We start from the raw sequence: 17,853 nt of genomic DNA on the forward strand, positions 1-17,853 counted from the left end.
CAATTTCATCTGAAACTTTTAATTGCTGAGAAAGAGTTCTAATCAAACGGAATTCGTTTTATAAGATGAGATTAGTCTTTGAACTAGCAGACTGTCAATTTTTATTAAACAGTGACTTTCAGATAAAGAAATGCCCGCTGAAGACTACTCAGAGCTGCTCGAGTTTTACAGTTTGAAAGAAACCATCGGTAGCGGAGGATTTGCGAAAGTTAAACTAGGAATCCATCTTTTAACCCGAGAGAAGGTTGCGATTAAAATTGTTGACAAGAACAGTATTGGGAAAGACTTGCCTCGTGTCCTACTGGAGATTGAAGCCTTGAAGAACTTAGTGCATCACAACATTGCGCGGTTGATTGAAGTATTTGACACGCCTAATAAAGTTAGTATAATTAAAAAAAAACAACCTGTTCGGTAAACTAAGTGTGGACCTATTCTCCTCCGACTTAAGCTGGCGAATATTTTATGCGCGCTCCATGGGCTTGTATCATTTCAACATTATCGCATACTGTGCAGTGACTCTCATCAAGCAATTGAGGCCGTAAACGGCTGTGTTACGAGCAGAATTAAAATAATCTCCGAACTTTGGCCTCATGCATTTTTCCGTGCTACTGACTTGTACTTATTTAAGGTTCAGTCAGTAGATTATTTTTGAATTTAAAATTATATTTTGTTTTTTTTTACTCATCATTTTCACGGCGGAATTCACATTCTTGAAACATCATCACTTCTTGCTGGAGAAGTATTTTACTTTGCTTCCTGGCGGACGCGATCTTAGATATTTGCTTCAGATATTGAATTCAGGCTTTAAGTTTTGAGCTTTAACTTGGAACATCTTGTTAGTAAACCGTTTAAAATTGTGCACAGCGATATTATGCGCATTTGATGATGATAATGATGATGAAATAAACTTTCAGTTAGGTTAGGTAAATGCCATTTAATTTTGAGTGAATTGACCTACCTTGGTCGAAGATCTCAACTTTTAATGAAAGATGACCGCAGTGGACCGAGCTGTCACTTGATCGGTTGTTCGTTTAAGTACAACAAATTTTAAGCAAGCTGCCAACGATGTCAGCCAAATTGAGCTTACATAAAAGTACCATCGTACCAATTTTGACCTGGGCCTCGAATCGTTTTTCTTAGCGTCCAAGTGCAATCTTAAAATATTGGAAAATGTACAGAGAAGAGTTACCAGATGGATTTTACCTAAACTAAATATAATAATAATAATAAAGGCTTTAGGGATTCAGTCCCAGGGGTTTCATAAGTTCCCTGTTTGGTAATTACTGTCACAGATTCAGTTTGTTAAGGTCTCTGCAGTCCGAGCAGTTGCAGAAAATCCTCCAAGTGCAGACATTGTTGAAGTCATATTTTTGATCGAAGTACAATGAGTAAACATCAGAAAGCTTCCCCTTGATATTCGGTGTTTCGCACACATCTCCTGAGAGATACCGGCCGAATAAATTTGCGAGGTGGGCAGCCCTATACCAGAAGTCACTTTCTTGCTTTTGCAACTTGTAAACTTTGCATTTATACTGAGTGATTTGACCAGCTCTGGTAATTTGCTGTTCCCCAACGCTAACGTAGTTCCTCCATTCAACATCAATTTTGTTCTTAACGATGGATATAAAGGTTAATAGTACATGCAGCTCGTGATAAAGAGAGGGGTAGAAGATTCAGGATTTGCAAGCTGGTCTTGTAGTCATTGTCTTTTCTATTGAAAACCCATTTAACCGCTCTTTTCTGCACGTTTTCAATGATTCGCAGATCGGTTTTGCTAGCCTTGAATAGGATAGCTCCATATGACACAATAGGTACTATGTAACTACGATAAATTGCTTTCTTGGTTTGCAAGCTGTAGTGTTGAGCGTGCTTCTTTTGATCATGTAGAAACACTTGAGAGCTTTGGTGGTTCGCTTCTCTACATGACACGCCCAGCTAAGAGATTCGGAGACCTGTATTCCAAGGTCTTTTTGCACTGCCGCTGTATTAAGAATATGCCCTCCCAGTGCAACTGACGCAGTCCCCTTGAAGGCAACAACGTTGCACTTTTTTAGATTCAGACTCATTTGGTTTTCTGAGCACCATTTCCAGAGTCTATGTCCATCTATTACAGGGAAAAGATAGAAAGCCTTAATTGCTTGCCTTTGGGATTTTATTTAGTCTTATCAGATTTGCCGTTACTGTCATAACTGCTAAATCATCGGTATCACGCCTAAATTGCATCCCGTTAAATCCGCCAGCTAGATCCAAAAATAGCGAACGAAATCGGACGTTCAATCTTGTTCTACAGAACTCCCTATCGGGAAAATCAATTTGAAATTTAAGTTTCGTATCATGTGGCCACAGGATTGAAAAACAGGATACTGAATCGTAACTGAAAAGTCAAACTTTCCTCGATCTTTGTCAAATCTGTAGATACTCAAGTCAACTATATGTTGTGTTTCGAGAAGATTAAACCTGATAATTCTGTAACATTCATTTTCTGTGCAAGCCTTTCAACGTTAACTATAACACCGCTGGCACACGTCGGCCTAATGAAACTATTTGACGCGTTGGAAAGCCTTTAACCTGCCCTCGGTTATCAATTTGCTCGATGACATATCATCAAAGAAACATCTAAACTGGTTAACACAAGTAAAGGTGGGAATTGCAATTTCACATTTGCAATTTTTCGTCAACATTTCCATACTGGCTATTTTTTAAATATGAATCAACGAATAACTAACGGGAATGCAGCTGCTTAAACTCTAAGCAAAACGGGCATAACCGAAACGGCAAAGCTAGTTTTGCCACAATCAAGTCAAATTGTTCGGGCAGATTGTACCTTAGAATGGAATTAGGGAGATAGATAGTCATGAAGAAGCTTCCATCAATTTCCCTCAAATGGAATACAGAAAATCGAATTTTGATGAATTGATTGCAAATTGGGCTTTAAATCAAGCTCACAAATGGTTTTTCTTAATTTTTGTGATTTGCGTACAATTAGGGGAAAATGAAATGTCTGAACACCAAAATACCGTATCAAAATAGTTTTGATACGGCAATTAGACAATCTTAATGTCCACTATCTTTCTTTTCCTGTAAGGTAAAATGCAAGCAGCTGGTACATCTCGCCGAAATCAGCAAAGACATGGATGCCTAGCTCAAGTTTAAAAAAAAGTGACAAACCACTCTTTTTATCTAGGCAGTGGGAATCTTCAGATTTAGCTTCAGATTTCAGATCGCTCTAAACGCTATTCGTTTAGAACGATCTGAATTTGATTTTGTGGTAAGAGAATTGAAACAGGGTTTTGCTCTTCGCTCTAGCTGGGATTGCGTTAAACGGCCTGCCATTATCACAGCTAGTAACAACAATTTAGCTAGTGATTGCAGTTAATCAGCATTATACATGTGGTTTTGCGTTTCTAAGATATGTCTGACTACCTGCGAGATTCTTACCTGGTGTGATATGAGGTCATGGTAGAGCACCATCATCGCAAACCATCTTCGGGGAAACCCTTGCTCTAAATCATCGATGCTTGATAACAGACATATAGCCAATGTACTCGAGAATTCACAGGACACAATTTCGATGTTGAATTATAAACTAATTATCCTTGTCTCCAAACCTACAGTCTGGCATCAACGAAGAGTAAAAATGAACGGAGAATATTTGAAGCAGACATTTGTGCGGTTATTTTTTGCACTGGTGCATCAAGACCATGTTCAAGAGTGCATCACTTACTCAGAGTTCTGCTCTTCTGAATTTTTAGACGAGTGCTCTTTATAGAAGTTAGAATAGTTGCGGGACATCGAACTACTAACCAATTTACCCATTTTTTGGAGGGTTGTTATTAAGTTTACTCAATTTTAAGCTTCCTTAAATTTTCACGATTATTCGCTGGCCGTGTCAACGGAATCAAAACTCCAGAAATTTGTCGTTTTCAATTTTACCATCAATGAATTCATTGGAACTTAGGTTTTTGGAACGGAGGTTTTTACGCTATAATTTGCAAATTTTTGACACGAGTTGTTGTTTCTTGACAAGCGATGCCTTCCATTGGAAGTACCTTGTTGAATTGGCCGGTTTATTATCTGCAGGCCTTTGATGGTATCGGAAAGGACAAGTTTACACTTGTATTTATGTTTTAGTTTGTGTTTAGTTGTTTATTGTATTGGAATACTGTGGGGGAGGAGAGCTATTCGACCACATAGTGAACAAAGACAGACTCGACGAGTGGGAGGCTACTTTTTTCTTTCGACAAATTTTATGTGCAGTTTACTACATACACGGAAGAGGTATGTTTTGTTTTCAGGAGCAAGCCATCAATTGTTTGCTCAAGAGACACCACACGAAAGACTAAATGTCTGCGTGGTGCTCTCTGAAAAGGCTGTAAATTTTGTTGAATATGTGCCTCGACTGTATTTTCAGACCTTTGAGAAGTTCCTTATTATTATAATTAGGGGAAAAGTCTGAACACCAGAATACCGCATCAAAAGAGCTCTAAAGAATAAGGCAACTTGAAAGTCACCGTCTTTCTTTCCCTCTAAGGCAAAGTGTAACAGCTGATCTCGCCGAAATATTTTGCGTGTGAAATCATATATCCTCGTATGCAACCCGGGTGACCTCTATTTGATGCATAGGTCATCCCTAATTCTTGCATAATTTTTATGCATTTGAATTTGTAATTCTTCAAGCACTTAGAATGAGGCGTTTCTTTAAACTCCAATGTCAATATGAATAGTTTTAACTTGTTTATGTGCCCTAATCTATAGTTTCATCGGAGTTCTGATTATATGCTAGAACAAAATGTCTGTCCCTCGAGGGGGCTAAGATTTTGTTATAACGTGTTTACAGAACCACGGGTACGAAAATGTTGAATTTCATTTGAAATTGAAGTTAAGATTACAATTTTGCAGATTAGTGAAAGAGAAGTTTTATTAAATTTCTCCGTCTCCGATTTCGAAGCAGTCAATTATATATGGTGGTTTGATTCAGGTATCAATTTAGATTTCTAGCTAAGTATAATTTTTCCCCTAAACTTTGTGTCCTAACTTAGGACACTAAGTTTAGGGCAAAAAATAGACGTAATTCTTTAAGTCTTAGCTCAATCTTTAACTAAGCTCTCTGCCTGGAGGTTTTAGTGATCGATGAAATCGTACCCTGGGTTCTCTAATTATCCTTTTTATTTTAGGATATTGTCATCGTGATTTGAAGCCTGAGAACATATTACTGGACGCCGACAAGACGATAAAGCTGATTGATTTTGGGTTGTGTGCGTTTCCAAACCCCGGACTTACTACGCCATTGGACACATGCTGTGGATCTCCGGCTTACGCTGCGCCTGAGCTTATCTCTGGCAAACCGTATCTAGGAAACGAGGCTGACATCTGGTCACTAGGTACGATTTTAAAAAGTGAATTCTTATAACCGTTATTGATAACCGCTATTGAAAACCGTTAGCGAACCTGCCCTAATGTCTCTTTTTGGGTGAAACGGTTAACTGATATGATCGATAAATGAATACGTTGTCTGTTGTAAACACAACTTCGTTTGAAGCTGACAATGGAGGTCAGAGCGCCATAGTTTATGCGGTGACCGGACAATAGATCGAAAGGACAACAGATCGAAAAGCGAAAAATTGGGACAATAGATCGAAAATTAATCTTTATTCTTATTGGTTGAAATTAAGCATTATTTGCGAGCTACAGTATAATTACCACATTACGGCTATAGCGGCCCGTGGGACTTGATATGAATCTATCACAACCGAACAAAATATCACAATAGAACATGTTATATGCTGCATAATAAATGAGCGCTCAAATCTAATTGGCCAATACGCAACTTGAATAATTTAATTTTCGATCTATTGTCCCAATTTTCGCTTTCGATATGTTGTCTTTCGATCTATTGTCCTAGCACCAGTTTATGCATGATGCAATCACCGAGCGTTGTTTCAAAGCTCTGTTCAAGTACTCTGAATTTTTCATTCAGAGCTGGTGCAGTCCTGTTTAAACAGTTTAGTTTAAATGCGCGCGAACATCGGAGGCTGTTTTAATTTCTCGAGGATCGTTGCACTTTTGAAATGTTATAAACTTTTTAATAATCGAAATCTGCATTTAGGATTTGGAATTTTTTGTGTCCTTCTGTTTTGGTATCTTTGTTTTGTTGGTACTTTTTTAAAGCTCTTGATAAACTAATCTGATTGAGAATTTCATTTGTTATTTAACTTTTTGGATCCCAGAAACTGCGGGGATATTGTATACTTTTTAAGTTGCCTTTGTCTACATTATAATTACTTGCATTTAAGATTTTTTTTACTCCTGTCAGGAAAAAAGTTTGTGTAAAAGAATTTTGGTCATCTGCTTTTGTGTATTACTGCTTCACAAGTCTCCAAAGTAACTGGAGCACTCGAGAACATGTGTTTGTTGTTGTGACAAAGTTAAATAAGTTTTAATTTCAAAAGATTTTAACTAATTTTGAAAGTGCATATAGATTTTAAATAATCCTTTCTTTGTTGGTACAAAACTTAGCAGCAATTGAAGCTTTCAGATTTTCGAATTCTTCAAATCTTCAACGAAAAATTTCAATTTACTTACGCAATCATACTCTACCTACACTACCTAATTTTATCTTTCATTTGCTCTCAGACAAACGTAAGTTATATTTGTCGTGTCGTCTTCTGTCAGATTTGGAGAGACCAATTTTTAGTCTAATCGTTTTTCCTTCTGACCATTATGTTTTCTTTGTCGGCAGTAATCAAGTCAGGGTGCCAAATTTTTTCAAGTTGTACTTGTCTTTAGGATATGCAAAAAATTTCATTTCCAAAAATAGTTGGCGAAGTTCAAGTCGCAGACATTGTTGTTGAAGGTCTCGAATGCCATCCCTACAGCATATTTATCTTGACCGCCGCACAACTAGTTGTCTGGCCTCATTAAGCTTTCGTTTGATCTATCGATCCCTCGGCAGGTAAACAATTTGTCCGACCTTGGTCGGTTATGCTCTTTAGTGGCCTCTTTAGTTGCTCTCAAAAAAGTGTAGCAAATAAGTCCGGTAGGTCTCTTCATTCGACTTCTCGTTCCGCCAACTTTCTGTTGAGTTTTTTATCTGGTCATTTGGCTCTTCGCGCCCACGTTTGACATAAACGGGTAAAGCGTAACGCCCGAAGTGCATCTATTTTTTCTGAGAGGACCAATTTTTTGTGGTCTTATGGGGTAGTGGAAACGATACAAAGTAGTCAGACTCCTCCAACTTTTTTTCAAACGTTCCTCCAATCCCCCCATTCCTCAGTAAACATATCTTTGAAAAATACCTTTGTTAAGCAAAGAAAAATTGTCGGTTTTCCATATTGGTATAGAATACAGCAGCAGAAAAAGTCAAAACCTCAGAAAAAGTCAAACATTTAACTTATAACCCCCCTCAACCCTGCTTGATATCTTCAAAATATCACAGTAAATCACTGCTCAAAGCTGCAACCGCTTGTCGAAATATTTTAACTAGTGCAAAATGAAACCAATATTATCCTGGATACTTACCTTTTTTAAATAAATTTGCTATGATAGCTGATTAGATTACTTTTTGGTCAATCTGCATATAGGAATACTAGTGGGTAAAAGTAGTCTCTTCAGTGGGCCCTAAAATCGATCAGTTATTGAACTGAAGAATTTATGTTTGGATCAATGCTGAGAACGCTCGTTTGATACTCAAATGATGCTCAGGACACTTCTTGACACGTTCAGGAAACATCCAGCTATGTGTTGAATGCTAAGTCCAGCTTAGTTATGAAATGCGATAAAATTGTTGCTAATTTTTTTAAGGACTCTGCCTTTCTTTTAAAAAAATTATCTGATTTATGAGCAATAATTCGACGCGCGCGTTATTGCCACCGGGAAATTTTTAAACTTCGAGGCGAGTGATTTACATAACTTCTGGAGGGCAGCCCCCGCCCCAGGCCACGCCCCTTAAGCTAAGGCTAGCCTCCCTTAACCGTAGCTAGCTACTGACGAAGCCAACCGCTCGCCAGTCGTTTGAAGGCAATTCGCCCGATATTAGTTGGTTATGTTTATTTCTGTTGTTAACGTGTGTTGATTATAAATTAATGATTTGAATTTTTGGTCCGAGTGTTGAAAAAAAGCATATTGGCTTTGTTGATGATATGTTTTGTCAAAAGTTAAATCCTTGCAACCGAAAAAAATTGACAACAGCTGTAAAGTTTTATATAAATCGTTGTTTTTAATCACTAGCTTAGAATGAATGATTCTTCAGCATCTTTGCATGATTAATGTTGATGTTTAGGGATCCTGCTCTATGCGCTCCTCTGTGGCTTCCTTCCATTCGAAGATGACAATGTCAGTCGTTTGTACGAGAAGATTAAACTGGGAGTGTACGAGGAGCCTGAGTGGCTTCCCATGGGTGCGCGCAAATTGATCAAACAATGCCTTACCACAGATCCGAAAGAACGTATTACAATTGAAGAGCTTATCACAGACAGATGGCTAACTCGGTCCCATTTTGGACCAATTAGAAATTTATTGCCCACTTTTTCAAAGTATGAGTTTGATGAAGATGTTGTGGGACACATGGCTCAGTTTTTCAATGTCAGTCGACGGGATGTGAAGTTGAAACTGTCAGAGTGGAATTATGACCGATTTCTTGCAATTTATCAGGTTATTGAACTACTTGGGTTGAATTGTTTACACTCAATTTTTTCAGCTTTTGCTTTCTTGTTTGCTTGTAGTTTATGACCGATTCCGGCTCGGAGTTGGTTGTTGTTATATTCCTTAAATACTATTCGAGTAATACCATATTATTTCATGCCAATGCAAATGCGAGGGCCTTAGCACAACTGCCTCAAGAATTTTGAATACCCACGACAATCAAAATTCTTTCAATGGAATAAAATACCGGTAAATTTTACTCGAAGAAAACGACGTTAATTGATCAAATCAAATTGATGAACAGGATTAAATATCATAAATGCAGGGCAAATTAATCAATAACATATTTTTTGCAGACGCGAGCATGAAGTGTTTTTAATTGCTCTCAACCAAAGTTTTAGCTATTATATTAGTCCTGTTGGTCTTTTTTATGCGATTTTTCGCTTGACCGACTTTTCGTCTGACGCATTTGACTTTTCGTACTCAAAGACAGGATAAATAGTTAGCGCCGAGCGGGCATTAAGTGCTCTTAGAGCCTGTCAGCTCACTAGTTTCCAAGTATGCGATTCACAGAAACTTTTGGAGACTTATACTTAATCCCTATACCTCAATCCCCGCCCTGCACTGTTCAGACCTTAAGGCCGTGCATCCAAAGACCCCCCCCCCCCACTGTTGCCCCCTCCCCCACATCAGCCCTCCCCGCCCGGAGGGCTGATGAAGATCCCAATTATTCAGTGTTTTTAATATTTGCTCAGATATTAGTGAAGCGAAAGCAGAGGCGCGAACCGCTAGACGGCGTGCTGAAGAAAGTGCGGTCAGTGTCTAACAGAGTCACAAACACCACAGTTCCTCGATCACCCTCTTGTGGTCATTACTCAACATCAAATCCTGGCATGGAGAGTTCAGCTTTAATTGATGACGTATTCGAGCCTGTAAATGTAGCCAACTCTCAACTCAGTGATATTGCGACACCAGTGAAGAATGACAGAAAGGCTCTTGTTGACAAGACCCCAATTTTTAACAACAGTGTTCATGGTAGTTTGCGGAAGAACCTGAAGCTAGCCACTTTCAAAATCAATAAAACTCCCAAGCATAGTAAGTCGGAGGACCCAGACACGACAATAGGGATGTCACCATTTTGTAAAGAGGGCATTACGAGCAGGAAAGCTTCTTTAGACCAATCTACATTTTCACCTCAAAGGACTCATTCATGCGACGTACTGGATACTCCTGGAAGGAAGAGGGTCGTGGAGTTTGGAGGCCTGAGACGTCCGAGTTCCCGATTGGCTTCAATCGAGGATAATATTGATAAGCTTGTGGACTTGCTGACCCCGAAAAAGAGAGCTAGCTTAACCAGTGGACCTAGACACACGAGGTGTTTCGGCAACGTTGCACTAGGTAATATTACATTGATTCAACGTTTCAAAACGCGTCGTATGGTAGTTTGAAAGATTGCAGAGTGATTTGGTTCATCAATTTGAGTTGAAAGTAGTTATAAAATGACCAACTTGAATTTTTGCAAAAATTTTAGGAAGTTTTTTATAGCTGCGAAGCTGTAAGCTGAGCGTAGCTATATTGCGGTGCTCTTGGTTTTTTACAATTCAAAGAATTTGAATTGTATTGGGGCGCTGTCTTTTTTTAAAGACCTGTTCACACATTTTCATGATTTTTGAAGTCAAATTGGAGTAGTGATTTTGGTCACGCCAAAACAGGAAATGGAGCGAAAAAGCGAGTGGTTTTGCGGCGTGAATTTTTTCGCTCTAATTTTGAAGTAGAGTGAGAAAACGGTGTTTGAACAAAAATTGGCTTTCTCGCTAGTGGTTTTTTGTTCACATGCGGCAATTTCACTTTGATTTTTACTCTTTTTCGATTTTTGGGATCGGATTTTTTTCTAAATGGTTTTTCCAATCCATTCATAGTCCGTTTTAGGTCTAATTTTTTTCAGTCAATGAAAATTCTTTGAATTGTTCGTCAGGACTTGTCCTGCTATGTTTTCTTTTAAGATCAGTTCACACATTTTCATGATTTTTGAAGTCAAATTGGAGTAGTGATTTTGGTCACGCCGAAACAGGAAGTGGAGCGAAAAAGCGAGTGGTTTTGTGGCGTGAAATTTTTTCGCTCTAAATTTTAAGTGGTGTGAGAAAACAAAACGGTGTTTGAACAAAAATTCGCTTTCTCGCTAGTGGTTTTTTGTTCACATGCGGCAATTTCACTCTGATTTTAACTGTTTTTTCGATTTTTTGAATCGGATTTTTTTAATGGTTTTGCCAATCCATTCACAGCTCATTCTAGGCCGAGTCTTTTGTTTGAATTATATTTTCATTTCTCGCTAGTGGTTTTTTGTTCACATGCGGCATTTTGACATTGATTTTCTGTTTTTTTATTTTTTTATCTGATTTTTTTAAAGGTTTTTCTCAATCCATTCATAGTCCATTTTAGGTCTAGTTTTTCTGTCTAGTTAATGAAAATTCTTTGAATTGTACGTCTGGACTTGTCCTGCTCTGTTTTTTGTTTCATCGTCTGACGCTCTTTTTTCGTTTTACATTTGTCCACACAGCAAAGCCGAAAAAGTCAAATTTTCTAAATGACTTCTTCCTCTAACGGCATTTGTGCGCGTGACGTCATTTCTCACTCGCTTTAGCTAAAGTTTTTAGGTTATTTGCGTGATTAGATTTTGATCATACGTGACTTACCTCACTCAATAAAATGACTTTTGCACTTTAAAACTTAAGTTTAATTTGAATTTGTTTAAGGTCAAAGGAACTCATATGTGCAATAAAGATCCCTAATAAGAGGCTTCTGTGGAATGAATTTTAACAAGCTTTTTTAATTTATCGCTGAATGTTTTTTAGCCTAGTTTTTTGAGCGGCGTCGATTTTTTTTCAATTTAGATCTATATCTGTTTCTATCTCTATTATATGGCACACAGGTCTATCCTTTCGCAGCTAATCCGGCAATATGTCGGCTATGTTTGAAATTTTTCTTTTTTATAGCTGCGAAGCTGTGAGGTGAGTGGAGCTATATTGTGGTGCTCTTGGTTGGTTTTTTGTTTTGTCGTGCGACGTTCTTTTTTTGTTTTACATTTTTCACACAGAAAAGCTGAAAAAGTAAAAATTTTGGAATGACTTCCTCTTACTAACGGCATTTTGCGCTTGTGATGTTAGTTCTCACTCTCCTCTGCCAAAATTGTTAGATCATTTGCGTGATTAGATTTTGAGAGTACGTGACTTACCTCACTCAATAAAATGACATTTGCACTAAAACTTAAGTTCAATGTGTCCTGCCACTTAAGAGAGATTCTTAGTAATTGACCCCCTCCCGCGCCCTTAACACCTACCTCCCTCCCTCCCCCACTGTAACCCCTCCATCCACTTTATCTTCTCTCCCCAGTTAGCCACCTATCTACCCTCACCTTCACCTCATTCCAACCGTAACCCTGAACACTTGCCCCCGCCTGCGTTAACCACCCCCACCTGCTCCCTTGCCTTAGCTCTTTGAGTTAGTATCTGCAGGTTGTGATTTAATTGGCTACTACGAAATGAATAACTTAGCTTGGGATTTTGATTTCGTTTGCAGGTGTCTAGGAAATGAACCCCCATGAAAGAAAACCCACTTAATTTTTCGTAGATAACCCTCAAGGGAAATAAACCCTTTGTTACAATTGAATTGGTCGTGATAATTTGTTCGATGGTGATGGTTTTGTTTTAAGTCCCACGGGCCCGTAAGGCTTGGTTATGGCCCGCGATGCATTTCTAAATGCGCAGCTCTTAAACAGTTAAGTGGGCGTTCATTTACGTGGGGTATTTTGCTTTGGGGTGTGGTTGCTTATCTAAAATGTTTTTTCCACAACCGCGTTCTGCAGCTCTGTCTTCTCTATTTCGTCTAATGATATTATTTGTAGTCCATTTCAAACTTTTGGGAATTATGGTCTGCTGTTGTTCAGAATTTTAGTACTTATAGAATTTATATATACTATACTTTATTATACTATACTATGCTTTACTATACTATATACTATATATAGCATATATTATATACTGAATTTCTCAACAACAGCAGACCATAATTTACAAGTTTTTAATGGACTACATGTAATGATAATTAGACAAAATAGAGAAGGCAGAGCTGCAGGAAAGAGGGTTTTGAAAAAACTACATTTTAGATAGGCAACGAAATCTCAAAACAAAATGTCCCACTTAAATAAACGTCCGCTTTATTGTTTAAAAGCTGCGTAGTTAGACATGCATCGCGGGCCATCGCCATGCCTTAAGTGCCCGTGGGACCTGATACGAAACTATCACATAGGAACAATTAATCACCGCCAATCCGATTTTAACATAGGGGTTTATATCCGCGGGGTATATTTCATTGAGGGTTATTTCTTACCTAATATTAAGTGTTTTTTTCATTGAATCTGTAGAGTATATCTTTTAGCATATATATTTAGTATATCTTTTAAGCAAGTTTTTTGCATGGCTAACCTCGGATATGGGTGAAATCAATTTTTGAGCAATGGGTTCATCAGATATATCTGTTCAGAAACAATCGGAAAATTGACTGTGTTGTTGATTACCTGTGATTTTTTTTGCAAAAAACGTGTATTTGGAAGTTTTTGAAACAGACTATTCTATGATTCGGCCAAATGTTGTCTTTCTTTCTTTTTTGTTTTAGCTGATCATGTTTGATTTTTCTATTGATTTTTTAATCCTGGACTCTTGAGTTGTATTTGATCTAAAATGGCGTCTCCTTAGCATTTTAAGCATCCAAAGTCAATCGGAGTGAGTGTAGAAGTTAAACAAGGAGGCTCGGTAATGTGCGTTTGCACATGATGTTCCGACCCCGCCCATCCACGTTTTGATTTATTAGTGTACCAAATGAGGAAGCGAAAGAAAAGGTTCAAAAAAATGAAACCCTCATCAAACAATTAAGTGAAAAAATAAAGCTGGATTCAACAGCCGATGAGACTTGCCAGCAATGAGAGTACTGGACAAGACACACCCAAAATAAATACGAGCAAACATTAATTCAGACCAAAACTCAATGAATATATTTAAAAAACAGAAAATAACAAAATGAAGAAGGAATCCGATAAAACCCGATCTAAACAAATCAATCTGTACTTAATTAAATGCTCATTGCATAAGGTAAAATACCTCTCAAAAATGCGACTTTGTGACAGGCCGACAATAAAGAGCAAAAAGCACAAAGTTCAAAAATACAATTCTCTTTTTTGAAAACGACCAATTTCAAATTGATTGAAACCACTTTTATCAACTCGGCTCATTAGGGAGGCTAATTTATAGGTACAGCAATTGAGACTTGTCGTTATCCGTAATATTTTGGACGACTGCAAGTTAGTATTAATCTGGAAAGAAAATAGAAAATTCAGTGTGAGCGAATATCCAAAAATCAGACTTTAAAAATGCGTAGTACCAAAGCCAAGAAACCATTGGTTTAAATTAAAACTATAATAAGTATTGGATCCTGGTTTACTGGAAAGAGGATGCGACCTACAGTGGCCAAGCTATCAAATTGAAAGAAATGAATTGAAAGTGACAAAGCTCAAAAACCAACTGATTTTTTTAAAAGAAATATTTTCGAATGTTCCAACAAAACATAAGCTTTGAACTTTAAACAAAATAGATCAATTTGCAACTGCTAAGAAATCCAAATGAGCTTGTTAGTATTGAATCCAAATCATAGGACGACAAAAAGCAGAAAATACGGAAAAATTAGAAATTTCATAAACAATTTATCGAAGCCACAGTGTTGAAGCCATTATATCTATAATACATCACAAAACCATAAGTAAAATTTTCAACTGACGAAATCGATTAAATGATTGGTTTTGTTGCCTTTTGATTTTAACTGGGTCTTCTAGGTAAAGCTTATTTGTGGAAAAGACAGCAAAACGAACGAGAAATGCTGGCCAGTATCGAAAACACAAATTTCTTATGAAAACGCATTTCTAAGCTCTCTAGATATCTGTCAAAAGATAAAAAACTGCTGAAAAAGCTCCAAAGATTACAAAAAATGGGAATAACAAAAGTGTTTTTTAAAAAAAATAATTGAAAGTCTTTAAAACCGTTAACTATAAACTGAAACCAGGAAATGGATTAAGTTAAAGAATCGTAGAATGGTTCAAATCATTTGTTTGTCATAAATATACCGAACGACATCAAAAAGATCATAAAGAGGCGAAAACAAAGAAAATTCTAATAAATTTTGTGAGAGCACAGATGCGCAGCCGTTAAAACTATAGGCTATTCACTGAAGTATTTAAACAGGTCCGTTGCGCATTTCTTCAATGCCAGTTGGAACTATCTTTAGTGTGATAGGTTAAAAGTTGAAAAGAGAATAAACAACAAACCCAGATCAGGAAAATATGTAAATATTGGGAAATAAAAAATTTTTTTCTGGAAAAAAATAGTTGAAAATCATTAAAATTTTTAGCTCTAATCCACAATCAGTATATAGATTCATTTAATTGTCTCAAGAATCAATTAGGGTTTTTGATTGAGAGGGATATATCTTATGAAAACGAAAAAAACCACTACAGGCAAAGACAAAATTCCACGAAGTTTTGAGAGAACGGCTCTGCAGTCGTTTAAACTATCAAATATTTGCGGAAGTCATGAAAAATGTTTATTTGGCGCATTATTTCAATGCCAATTGGAGCTATAATTAGTATGATTAGTTGTAAAAGGAAAAAATAACCACCTCAAATACAGTAAAATATGCAAAAATTCACAAAACTTCATGAAATTTCGTAGAAAGAAAGCCAAAAAAACCTTACTTGAAAATAAAACCATTGTAATTAGTATTTTTTCATCCGCTTGGAGTATGTTTTGCCCTGTTTAAATTGAGACTAAGCTACACGTGAACAGAAAGAAGATTAAAATTGACAAATTTCAAAACTTCACTAACATTCTCTTAAAACCAAGACATTCAAAGTCATAAGGGGATTAGATAATAACTGAAGGCATTGCATAGGCTCACTTGCAGCTTTTTATGAACTTATTAGAATCTTTAATTTAAAAAATGTAGTCATAGGGCTGCAAAAAGTATTACAAGTGAATCCAAAACAAAAGGAAATCATTTAAAATTTACGAAAATACATTTTCAATTCTCTGAAAACTATGAGCTTTTCTCTGAAGACAAACTATTTTCATGTGGCCTTGCTTTGTTGTGAAAAGGATTGATAGTCATTGATTGGGCCATGATTTAAAATAATTCGTTTCAGTGATCAACATAAAAAAACAAAACTGCAAAAAATTTTGAAAAAGATCGCGCCCTTATATAATCCGAATAGTTATTGATTGTAAGAGTTCATGACGTGTTGACCCCTAGCCCTGATTTTTCTCAGCGTCCAACAAAAGCAATTAATTAATCCATATATTTGCAAAATAGATCAAACAATAAATGAAATATTTCAATAAACCACACTTCGTATAATTTTTCGGTTTATTTTTCAAAAACTGACAAAATTGAATTCAAAAAAAACTCCTACAGGAAGCAAATGTACAGCTGTCTTTTTAGGAGTTTTCAAAGATTGTGGCAGCAGATGTTATGTCTCTACTTCCTGCAAATTGAAACGAAGTAGGAAACAAAAGCTTATTTGCAGCCTTTTTTGAGTTAAAAAAGTCAAATTCGAAAAATTTAGCAAAATTATTAACCGAAAAGCTCGGATAAAACAAGTGGGCGAGCCTTCTCTATCCTTAACCGTAAAACCAATAACATTGTTTTAAAAAATTTTAACGAGTTTTAGCAAAATTAACGAAAATTTGGTCAAAAATTACGGAAAATGTGAATAAAAACATTGGAATTCACTCTACTTTTCTCAAAAGTTTAAACCGCGATAACTCCCCGTAAATTACAAAAATCAAATGTTTTTTAATTCCATATTCTACGCTGGACGAGCTTTCTAATGATACCAGTCTCAACTCTCTTCGATGAATATATCGATCGGCCAAAATTGTCTGAACAAAAAAAATGAACCCATTTGAGTATATAGTCCCCCCCCCCCCCCACATGTGGGTCGGAACAATGAAAAAGTCGACAATATTGGTCTCACTGTTACCCACTATAATGCTTAATTGTGGTCCAAAACCTCCTCTAACAATAGTAACATTTGAAGCTTTTACATGAATTTAGAGCCCACCAAACCGACAGCAGGCTGCAATAGAATAGATACCCATCGGTTATTTTTAAAAATGCTGAAGTCTAGCTCGAGTGATGCAGTGACCTGTTTGTTGTTCTAGTTGAGAATTGTCCATCAGCAGCCGTTTTACTACACGAAGTCCACCGAGTTTGCAAGGAGGATGCAATGCTGGATACGAAGTTGAAATTATACACAGTGTCATGCAAAGCTCTTGACCAAAAGAGTAACACCCGCCTCAAATTTACCCTGGAAGTGGTTGTTGTATCTCGACTAAAGCAGTTCGGAATTCTCCGGAAGCGACTGGTTGGTGACACTTGGGAGTACAAGACACTTACTCAGAGAGTTCTCAACTCTCTTAAGCTTTCCGACGATTGAACGATGCAAATATTGTTTTTAATCAAATGATGTTTCGTTGTTTTATGTGTCAAACAACCAAGCGATCGTGTGCTGTTGATGTAAATTACTTTGATTGATGATTTATTGTTTTCCGACTTTCTTTGCTTTGAGCTATTTCTCATTTGAATTTACTATCAGGGAGTCTTTAAAATACTTACTTCGAAGCAATATTGTTATCTCTGTGTGTAGCCAACCCCTCTCATGATCTTCAGTGTGTGAAGCTCAAAATTAAAACTTGTTTAAGGCTACGATTTTCTTAAGCTAAAGTTTGCTGTAAAAGGCATGCATTCGCCCCTCTAGAATTGAGATATTGTTGCTGAATTAAATTGATTAAAACATAACGAGTTCAACTTGCAAGCCATAAAAATAGTATTAGCGAACTATAACGTCATTTGATGAATTTAGTTTCATAATGATATGAACTGTATTTGTTTGGCTTTAATCTCTCGTGCAATATATGCTGAAGCGTGACTATTAGTGAATAGATAGATGGTTAGTGATTTGTTTTCAGTTTTGATTTTGTGTGTGCTGTAACAATTATTTTTGTTTCTGCTTTTTAATCGAACGGAGCGAGCAGTAATCCAGCGCAACTGCAGTCGCAATCCAATTCCGTTAATTGAACTGAGTAGTTTAATTTGAGTTTTGTTGCTGAAGAT

General features: G+C 36.9%; 2 protein-coding genes across 2 annotated transcripts in view; both read left to right on the plus strand.

Annotated features, from left to right (window-relative positions):
* The first annotated feature begins 52 nt into the window (after positions 1 to 52).
* Positions 53 to 17,750, plus strand: LOC142334708 (maternal embryonic leucine zipper kinase-like). Its single transcript, XM_075382952.1, has 6 exons — positions 53 to 379; positions 4,143 to 4,278; positions 5,175 to 5,381; positions 8,279 to 8,649; positions 9,396 to 10,038; positions 16,902 to 17,750. Exons 1-6 carry the CDS (start codon positions 131 to 133, stop codon positions 17,174 to 17,176), a joined length of 1,881 nt encoding a protein of 626 aa, XP_075239067.1. The 5' UTR covers positions 53 to 130; the 3' UTR covers positions 17,177 to 17,750.
* The window catches only part of LOC142334707 (eukaryotic translation initiation factor 5B-like), a 39,467-nt gene continuing 39,232 nt past the window's right edge, over positions 17,619 to 17,853 (plus strand). Inside the window, exon 1 of the mRNA XM_075382951.1 lies at positions 17,619 to 17,689. The gene's annotated coding sequence lies outside the window, so the exon portion shown is untranslated. The remainder of the gene's footprint in view (positions 17,690 to 17,853) is intronic.

The sequence above is a fragment of the Convolutriloba macropyga genome, chromosome 2 (assembly GCF_964194025.1).
Source record: "Convolutriloba macropyga chromosome 2, txConMacr16.3, whole genome shotgun sequence".
Taxonomy (NCBI): Eukaryota; Metazoa; Xenacoelomorpha; order Acoela; family Convolutidae; genus Convolutriloba; species Convolutriloba macropyga.